The sequence below is a fragment of the Xenopus tropicalis genome, chromosome 1, assembly GCF_000004195.4.
Source record: "Xenopus tropicalis strain Nigerian chromosome 1, UCB_Xtro_10.0, whole genome shotgun sequence".
NCBI lineage: Eukaryota > Metazoa > Chordata > Amphibia > Anura > Pipidae > Xenopus > Xenopus tropicalis.
In genome coordinates, this window is record NC_030677.2 from 214,531,390 (window position 1) to 214,542,277 (window position 10,888).

Consider the following 10,888-nt stretch of genomic DNA (forward strand, 5'->3'; position numbering starts at 1 on the left):
GCTGCACCTCCTCAGGCCATTTTGCTAAGGCTGTAAGTCTGTTACTAGGGGTACAGAGTGCAGTAGTGATAAGCAGGTTGCAGTAATGCATCCAAATCCTCTTTCTTACAGGCCACATCATCCAACCGCTGCCTCGGATCATGGTGGGGAGGAACAAGGATGAGTTCCAGCTTCAACAAAGGTTTCAACTTTATTTGCTGAAGTCTGTGGGGAAGGTTGTAGTGGAAAGTGCTGTGCCAAAGTGTGCCCAGTCCTGGTATAACCTGAATGACAACCAGAGAAAGCAATAAAGACATGTTATCCTTGATGACCAAAGCAACAGATCTCTGGCAACACCACAGCTCTTTGAAATTTTCAAAATCAAAGGAGATGTATACCCTCAATTCCTGTGCTGGTCACATAGAGATGGAGAAGAACTAATGGGGATGTTGTCTCCTCAATCAAAGGTAACATTCTATGACTCAAGTGCCAAGTATTGAGGTGTCTCTCAATAATGTTCTTCTCAGTGGTCCCAACCTAACAACTTTATAGTAGTACTAATGGGGTTCAGAAGGGAGCCAGTTGCCATCATAGCTGATATTCAGCAGATGTTCCATTGTTTTATTGTATATGAAGACCACAGATTCCTCTGGCACCGCAACAATGACATCAATAGTGAAAGAATAGAATATTGCATGAAAGTGCATGTCTTTGGTGACAGTCCATTACCTACTATTGCAACATAAGGACTAAGAAGGACAGCTGGGGAAGATGAAGGTGATTATGGTACAGATGCTCGGCACTTTGTAAAAGGAGACTTACTTGGATGACGACCATAAATCTTTACCTACAGATAAAGAGGCTATCGACCTGCTCAGGCAGACACAAGGTATGATTTCTGAGGCTGATCCCAAGCAGTGATTCAAGCAGTGTTGCTGTAATAAAAGCCTTTCAACCTGATAATCACCCCACAGAATATATAGACTTAACTCTGGGAAAAAAAATACCCCTACTGAGAAGTCTGGGCATAAGACGAGACTTACTAAATGCAGTTGCCCCACAGAAAGACTGTTCACCAGACATGGTGTCCTATCAATAACGAATGGCCTGTATGAGCCACAGGGGTACATAGCACCCATCAACATACAAGGTAAATCATTACTAAGAAAGTAACTGTTAAAGACTGGGACACTTTTTTACCAATTGCTAAATAATCAAAATGGGAGTCTGGGAAGCAAACCCTGGGAGAGCTACATACGTAGTTGCTATACACCCACCCCCTTGCTACAAGTAACATAGTAACATAGTAACATAGTAAGTTGGGTTGAAAAAGACGTACGTCCATCACGTTCAACCATAATGCCTATATCTAACCTGCCTAACTACTAGTTGATCCAGAGGAAGGCAAAAAACCCATCTGAAGCCTCTCTAATTTGCCCCAGAGGGGAAAAAATTCCTTCCTGACTCCAAGATGGCAATCGGACCAGTCCCTGGATCAAGTCAGATTCCCATTTTCTCAGATGCTCAGTTGCACAGCAGTTGTGGCCTATCTCAGGGTTAGAGACACCTGGGGTCCCCCTCACATATGCTCTCTGTTTGCCAAGGCTACGTTGGCACCAAATCTGCACCCCCATCCCAAGGCTTGAGGGTTTTTAGGCCACATATACAATCAGGCATGGCATTATTATGCTCATCTGAGCAATTGAGTGACAGAAATCCTGAGATTTTTCCTGAAGTTTTAACCCCAACAAGAGCTGAGCCGGATTCAACAAGACTTAACCCTGCTATGTCATGGGTCTGACCTTCAAGTGTCAATCAACTCCTCACTGAACCTGTATTGCACTTTGGGGACTGAACTCCTTTTTCAGTATCAGTACTTGAAGTAAGAGGCTCCTGCTGAAACCCAATGGAGGACCTACCAAGGACATAGTTGTGCTGCCCCAGCAGTTAATAGTTGTGTATTATGTTTAAAGCTAATGGTTTATATGCATATACATTGTTACACTGCCACCTAGTGACCAAGGTCATATTGCAAGTTGTTTATTTCTAAGTCTGTACACCCTCCCATTCCCCTTCCTTAGATGTGATGGCAGTTCCTCCCATCATGCCATTCCTGTTCCTGCTTTCCACGTGTAGGGACCCATAGGTTTAATCTGCCCCTATGGCTTTAAACCCTACCACTTCCTTATTTCTGCTGTTACTGGGGGAAGTCCCCTGTATCTAGTTTATCCTTTGCGCTTATACCTTATTGGTTATTCTGGTTGATCTGGTTGACCTTACAAACTTACAAAGTGTTTAGCAAGGAGGTGCTTCTTCTTTGGCTGCCTCTGAATCTCAAGGTAACAGCTCCACTGAGCCTGGGAGCAGAACTAGGCCCCAATAAAGCCTTATTGCCCCAGTGTTAACATCCACTCTGGTGAAGTCGGGGACAGGGCCCCGTGAATAAGGACTAGATAGAATAGCAGAACACTTTAATAGTACTCTCTAGGAGAGTGAGATAGAGAGTAAGAGCAGTTCAGGCCCCAACCAGAAGGACAGCTGGAATTACCATTCCATACAGGCACTGTTGCCTTAGCTTAGGGCTACATATAAGTGACAGGATACAGGTTAGTATAACCCTTGATCTATACCCGGCTGTAGGACCCACACAAGTTAAAGGTTATCAACCTGAGGATTGGAGTAACTATCCAGACTGTCCTTCCAAAGGGGTATCAAGCTGACAGGTGCATTTACCCTGCCCAGTCTCCCAAAAAAAGTGGGATAAACCAGTGTGCATCCTCCCTTGTTAACCTCAGTGCCTGTATGTGAGAACATTGCTATAACCCTGCATTTCAATTGTCTCTGACAATAACTTTGTACTATAGTTCAACTGCAAGGACCTTCTGGTGTCCATCTTTGCTAAATTGCACTGCACACAGCTACAGTGAGTTGTAGTTCCCCTACACCCTTGCTCCGCATGGTCTCTTCCATATAGCGATGGCCCATTCTGTCTAAGAGAGTCGCATGTACCCCATGCTCTAAACCTATACTAGCCTGGGTTTTAACTATTTCATAGCCAAATAGGGGTTACAAATGTGTGAGGAGCTACTCCAGGGGTTAGGAAAGCAATATTCTTTTTGACCTCCAGCATTTGTTTATCCACCCCAACATTTGTATATCAACATTTATACATCTGCTCCAAATAAAGACCCTTTGTGGATCCCAAGTGCCGGTGAGTTCTACTCTCTGGCACAGATTGGCCCAGTGACTGTGCCCAGCTCCATACAGGCCCAGGGAGAGGGGTCTCAGGGGAAACCCAGCCATTATCACAGCAATTGGAGTCAGAATAATGGTGATATTATAGAATGCCATATCTTTGTCTTTCAGGAAGGAACTTCAAGCAAAATTGACCTAAAGAATTATATATATATAATTATACATTATTTATTTTGCATTTTTATAACCCACATTATGTTTATAATAATATAAGTCTTATCTACAGATACCAGGTGGGGAGTGTGCTGCCCTAGCAGTTAGTTTATTATGTTTGAGATTCATGTGCTTAAAGGGGTTGTTCACCTTTGAGTTAACTGTTAGTAGGATGTAAAGAGTGATATTCTGAGACAATTTGCATTTGGCCTTCATTTTTTATTACTTGTAGTTTTCTAGTTATTTTATTTTCAGTTCAGCAGCTCTCCAGTCTGGAGTTTCAGCAGTTATTGGGTTGCTAGGGTCCAAGTTACCTTAGCAACCAGGGAGTGCTTTGAAAGAGAGACTGGTATATGAATAGGAGAGGCCTGAATAGAAAATAAAGTTACAAAAAGTAACAATAACAATAAAACTGGAGCCTCACAGAGCAATAGGTTTTGGCTGCCGGGGTCAGTGACCCCAATTTAAAAACATCAAAGAGTTGCAAGAAGAAGGCACATAATTCAAAAACTATAACAAATAAATAATGAAGACCAAATGAAAAGGTGCTTAGAACTGGTCACTATATAACATACTAGAAGTTAACTTAAAGGGGAACCCACCCCTATAACCTTTACCTCTAGAGGATCACACAGCCCGAGTATCCCTCTCCTCAGGTTTGATAGGTGCCCGGTGCGTGATGTCAGGGGTCCCTCTGATCTGGTAACATGTGTAGGTAGTGTGTATATATATATACCTTTATTAGCAATCCAGGATGCATAAAATAAAAAAGATTTTATGGTACTTAATGGCGCTCCCTGGCATTGTCCTCTCCACTCCACCCCACCCCAACTTGAACAACTAAATCATCTTCTTTTCTCCAACATATAATTTACCTGGAGGCCTAATAACTTCAATAACTTGAGTTTGTGGCATTTGTATGATTGGTACACAGACAGAGAACACATATTTTATGCATCTCACACCCACAATGCTGAGTTATACAGGGAACTCTGAGTATCACTCATGTATTATAAGGGATAATGTACCCCCTACTGTAAATGATAAGGATATTAGCAGTCACTGAGGGGTTCTGTGCCCCCCATATAAAGGCACAAGGCTGCAGGCTGAGTTATACAGGGAACTCTGAGTATCACTTATGTATTATAAGGGATAATGTACCCCCTACTGTAAATGATAAGGATATTAGCAGTCACTGAGGGGTTCTGTGCCCCCCATATAAAGGCACAAGGCTGCAGGCTGAGTTATACAGGGAACTCTGAGTATCACTCATGTATTATAAGGGATAATGTACCCCCTACTGTAAATGATAAGGATATTAGCAGTCACTGAGGGGTTCTGTGCCCCCCATATAAAGGCACAAGGCTGCAGGCTGAGTTATACAGGGAACTCTGAGTATCACTCATGTATTATAAGGGATAATGTACCCCCTACTGTAAATGATAAGGATATTAGCAGTCACCTTTTGCAGTTCTCTTGTTTGTGCTAAAGTAAATAATATGGAGCCGTCATTATTATTATGAACATTTATTTATAAAGCACCAACATATCACGCAGCGCTGTACAATAAGTGGGTTCCATACATTGGACATACAGAGTAACATATAAAGCAATCAATAACCAATACAAGAAGTGAAGAGAGCCCTGCCTATGCAGGCATGGGGAAAAGCTGAATCTAGAAGTTTAGGTCTAGATCAATTAGGATATATTTTTAATGAGTCAGACTAGGTGTGACAGACAGTTATGGCTAGCTAGTGAGCAGCTCTTGGCTCCACCAAGGATAATTAGTTTGGGATTAGAGATCCTGGGTTTTCCTTTGCCCAGAAGTAGGGACCAAGTGTACAGACTCAGGGCTAGATAGACTTGCCTGGGTTCCACTTAAAAGGAGAATCCTGAAATCTGGGGGTAACCCATTGTTCCTATGTTGCTACATATTGTGCCTGGTTGACCCTGCGGGGAGAGAGTTTTATTGACCATGTACTGTGGGTATATACCTGATCTGTGCTATGAGTGAACCCTGCGTTATTGTTCATTAATTACTCCTCTGTGGATCAAGTTAAATAAAACTGGTTCTGTTTGAGTTCAAGAACCACTGGCACCGTTATTTTGTCTCATTTGAGAGTTATAGTTGCACTACACCCTGGCCTTCACTATATGCAATGGCTCACACCTGAGAGAAATAGTCTCATTCCAGGTAAAGTGTTGGTGTAGGTTATGGAAGTGCGAGTAGAACATTACTATAAGCTTCCACGTGTTTGTTAGGGGTGCCCAGGGGTTACTATCTCCTAAAGTCTTTGTGCATCTCAGTAGGCAGCACTATGGAATTACAGTACCTAAGCCTCTAATACTTTTATTTCTGTTATTATATGACCCTGTGCTTTATATATATGTATATATACACTTGTGCCAATGCTGGGGATGCTGAGTGTTTCTCCCTTGTATATATTTCACACATAAAATGACATCTCTCATTAAATGGCAATTGGCAGAAAGTACCAGTAAGGTTAATAAATTATCACAAACACCTGTCAATTCATTCTTATTTTTCAGAAGTGAGTCTTATTAGGGTGAAGACATACAGAGCTACTAGTAGCAGCTACTTGTCACCACTACAAAAATACTGATCAATGCTGATGATTTACTGATAATTGTCCCTATTTGTGTTTAGCAGCAACAATTCTCAGTATTGTCTATGGCAGGGGATTTTCTGGTGTTTAGTGTCTGTGACAAGTAGCTGCTAGATAGTAGCTCTGTGTGTCTTCAGACACACTGGGCTACTAGTAGCAGCAGCCAGTTTTTCAAGGCTACTAGACTTCAGAAAATCCCCTGCCATAGACAATACTGAGAATTGCCTCTGTTAAACACAAATAGGGACAATTATCAGTAAATGATGAACATTGTCTATTTTTGTACACAACAACAAGTAGCTGCTACTAGTAGCTCTGTGTGTCTTCACCCTTATACCCCATTGGAGGTGTGGATCAGATGTCTAGTCTGGCCAGAATAAGGCATCTTCTTTGTAAAAGAAAGGGTGATATGATTAGAATGTTTTAATGGCCAATAATAAACTTGATTTGGATAGGGAAATGCTGAATGATTGCATTGTACAGTTCCATTAACAAAAATAATTGTCTATTTGTCTGTCCATCTATGGTATGTACAGAACCTACTCCCACAATAATAAGAATTCATTTAATATAGAATGAAAAGGCAATGCACTGATTTCTGTTAGTCCCTATGAAAGCACTTAGTAGAATTTACAATCAATTAAGAAGATTTAAGGGACACAATCTGACACTGTTGGGTTAATTAGAAAAACAAATACGAGGCAATAAGGAATATTTCCCAATAATGAGCTCATTATAGTTATCCCTGACATGACAACTCTTCTACAAAGCTGCCCAAAAAAGGAAAATGTTTAAAAAATATATTTTTTAAACATTCCCTGAATTGGCTATATTCTCTTTAATGCCCCATGTGGAACCATAAGAGTAAGGGGGATTGTCAGGCTGTGTATAAGTGCAGGCTTGGGTGCTTGGGAAAACCTCTTGATTGTGCCTACACCCAAAAGAACTGAATAACCCCCGTCGCAGGCACCCTCAGCCGATATCCACTAATCCCAAGTCTTACATTACTTGGCAGATATCGGCTGAGGGTGCCAGCACCAGGGTTATTCAATGCTTTTGGGTGTAGGCACAGTTTTCCCAAGCACTGCACTTATACCCAGCCTGACAATCCAACGAGTGGTGTCTTACTCTTAGGGTTCCACATGGGGCATAAAATAGAATAGAGCCAATTCAGGGAATGTTTAAAAAATATCTTAATTCCTGCTAACACACATACACACACACACATGCACATTTCCAAATGTTCCCACAAGCTGCATAATTACTGGCACATGTGCAAGAGGCAGGCATGGATTTGTGGCAAGGCCACAAAGGCCAGGGAATGGGGGGGCACAAATTAAGGGGTGGCATGCCGCCTCAATGCAGCAAAATATTGCTCAAATGTGCATGAGTGCACTCACGGAGGGGTGGGGGCTCGCAGCAGGATAAGAAATCCAGCACTGGCAAGAGGGGGGCATCACTCTGAGAAGGAAAGGGGTGGTACAAAGAGATACAGAGGAGGACAATGATGGATGGAATGAAGAATTATTGAATTATTGGAATGAGGAAATTAGTGGCTGAAGGCAGATTTTCTGATAAATTCCCTGGGCAGGGCCCTAACTAATGATTCTCACACAGGCATCATCATCATCATCAGTATCATCATCATAATAATCATAAGCATCATCCCCCTCTACCCAGAATGCAGCATGAAGGGGCTCAGTGAAGGAGGCAGTGAAGGTGTGTAAGTGCCTGATTGGCTCACTCAGCTCATAAAAGGACAGGTGTCCGGCCTCATAATCCAATGAGATCCTGATACTCCCGCAGGAGGGGGTAATGTGGGGGACGTGGGGTAACTGTGTGACTTTCCTGTCATGTCTCACTGTATAGGTATTATTATCCCATCTATACAAACACCAGGACTTGTTATTATTCCCAATGAGAGACTGAGCCCCTCCCCTCTCTATACTGGGATAGGCCGCCCCTACCCCCCAGTACCCTGATTCACTGCCCTTCACTTCCCAGTAATGTCGCCCTGAGGGGAAACTCCTGGTGCTTAAAGCCTGAGGCCCCTGAAATCTCTCTGGGGTTTGTGGGCGACGCTGGTCTGTAAGTGAGTAGGAAGCAGATTTCCCATCCCCTGATACAGATACACGATTCCCAGCCGTGTTTATATCCAGTACCAGCTCTGTAGCCTCCTGCCCATGGATCCTTCCCTTTACCCCAGTCACAATCCCAGCTAAGCCTGTGAGTAATGTCCCTGAGATCCGACCCACATCCAGATCCACTACAGCCGGGACCTTTATACCCTCTCTCTCTCTGCCCTCAGTATCTGCCCCCTCAGTATCCTCTCTCTCTCTGCCCTCAGTATCTGCCCCCTCAGCCCCACAAAAGGCAGCTCCATGGGATTCCTGTTCCTGTAGGACAGTGAGTGGATCTGCCATGTTGCACAGCTCCTCAATGTGACGGATCTTCCTGGACAGCTCGTCCTTCTTTATTTTCAGCTGCTGGATCAGATAACTGATATTGTTAGAAACAATCTTTTCTTCGCTGGAGATGTCACTCAGGAGTCGCTTCTCTAGGGCTTCCAGCTCTTCCCTGATGCCCCTAAACAGGGCAGTGACTCTCTCTGTCTCACCGGCTGCCCCTTCTCTCCTGCGCTCCTGCAACCTCTGGGCTCCTCTCTCAGTCTCCTCTCTCTCTGGGATCAGTTTCTCCAGAACTTTCCTCAGTTTCTCTTTCTTCTTCTCAGAGGCCTCACTCAGCAGCTCCACCCTGTGGCCCCGGTGCCCCCCGGCCAGGCAGCAGGACGCACAGATACAGGCAGAGTCCTCACAGCAGTGATACTTTAGGGGCTCATTGTGTACAGAACATTTTCTCCCCATAAAGGAAGTGGTGGGCTCAGTGAGTACATGTTCTGCTGACTGGCAGTGCCCCCTCAGGTGGGTATCACACAGAGAAGCCTCACACAGGAGACAGGATTTAGCAGCAGGTACAGGAGAGAGGAGACAGTAGGAGCAGGGAATCCCAGTCTCCCCCGGCTCTGTCTCAGTCGGACGAAATCGCTTTGCTATGTTCCCCAGAGCTCTGTTCCTGTACAGGGCAGGGTACTCCTGATACTCAGCTCTGCATTCAGGGCAGGAATAAGCCCCAGACCCCTCCTGGGTACCCAGCACCTCCCCAATGCAGCCCCGGCAGAAGTTATGGCCACAGGGCAGGGATACCGGATCAGTATAAATGCTCAGGCAGATGGAGCAGCTCAGCTCGTCTCTCAGATCAGCAGCCGCCATCGCTGAAATCAGGAACAAGAAATGAAACTGAACTTTCTTTTCTCTCTCTCTATAACCAGTTGGACTTGTTTTATCTCCCCCTCTCACACAGGGTGGGGCAAGTTTTTGTTTTGTTTGGACATAAGCTTCCAGTTTCCATTCTTTTATCCCCACTCATGAAACTCCCATATAAAATCAATGTAGAGTTATTACCTGTGTAGGAGGATAAAGATTTTGCTCACCTTTACTTAGGCAGTCTCCATAGGATTTTGCCAGCTAGGGTTGGTCCTTGTAGAATATCATCTATTTATTATACATTTTTGTGTAAGTATTATGGTCAAAGTACCACTCACCAAGGTGATAACAAAATATCTTTATTGTGCAGAGTTACAAATTATATGCAAAGTACAAACAGCCAGTCACACATACCCTTGGCAGCTCACAGGAATAATCTGTACAATTAATGCATATAAATATAATGTTAAGTATATGTGATATGTGTGTATGTTTCATATATGTGTGTGTGTGTGCCTGGGTGTGTGCCCATCTCTCAGGAAGAGAAACCTCTCTGTCCCTCCTGGGAAGAGAGAAGATGTGTCTGTCCCTCCTGGGAAGAGAGAAGATGTGTCTGTCCCTCCAGGGAAGAGAGAAGATGTGTCTGTCCCTCCTGGGAAGAGACAGAGAGCAAGAGACTTGTGCCCCAGAGTATATGCCGGGTGTTAGTATGTCCCTACCCCCCAAGTATCTATAAAAGGCAAGAACATATGTTAAAAGGCGGCTCAGTCCTTTCCCAAATTAACTAAGTATGTGTGAATGGCAGGTGTACATTTCATATGCTGTGGAATTATAATTCTGAGAAAATATCTTACATAATCCCCCTGAAATGGATAACCTATATTCAACACATCATAATTTTATATTGAACTCAGGGATGTAAAGTCCATGGGAAAAATCCTCAGATCTTCAAACTTTTCTTGGAACCTGTGCAATGTCCATGGTGTAAATATTATGTAATAACAATTCATTATCATGTAATGAGATGGTAAACAGCAATAGGATATAAGATCTAATATAACTATCCCTAAAGGTGGCCATACAAGCACCTATAATATCGTACGAAACCTCGTTTCGTACAATATTCGGTGCGTGTATGGTATGTCGGCGAGTCGTCCGATATCGCAGGAAGCTGCTGATATCAGGCGACTCGCCGATCGGACCAGTTTGAAAATTTTGATCGGGCGCCATAGAAGGCGCCTGACCAAAATCTCCCTTCAGCGCTGAATCGGCAGAAGGAGGTAGAAATCCTATTGTTTCTACCTCCTTACCTGCCGATTCAGCCCTGAATGGTGTGTGGCAGATCTGACATCGTCAGATCGCCACGTGTATGGCCAGCTTAAGCGTGTCTCTTCCAACTCAGATGAACTTTATTTCCTTTTGGATTCAGCTCTAGTCATTGTCCTCCAATGTTTTAGAATTAAACTTTCCATGTAACCTTCCTTACCACTCTGTACTTGATTGTAACTTCTTCATCCCGTCTTTCTACAGCATAGTACCATCATGTACCTAAGCAGAAGCCAATAGTATTACAGGTGTCCAGAAATCAGTTTAACTAGTAGCTCTAATTTT

At 43.6% G+C, this 10,888-nt stretch overlaps 1 protein-coding gene across 1 annotated transcript; it reads right to left on the reverse strand.

Annotated features, from left to right (window-relative positions):
- Positions 1-6,275: 6,275 nt before the first annotated feature.
- LOC116408242 (E3 ubiquitin/ISG15 ligase TRIM25-like) lies at positions 6,276-9,323 on the reverse strand. The gene has a single exon (XM_031894997.1). It carries the CDS (start codon positions 9,281-9,283, stop codon positions 7,610-7,612), a length of 1,674 nt encoding a protein of 557 aa, XP_031750857.1. The 5' UTR covers positions 9,284-9,323; the 3' UTR covers positions 6,276-7,609.
- Positions 9,324-10,888: the final 1,565 nt, after the last annotated feature.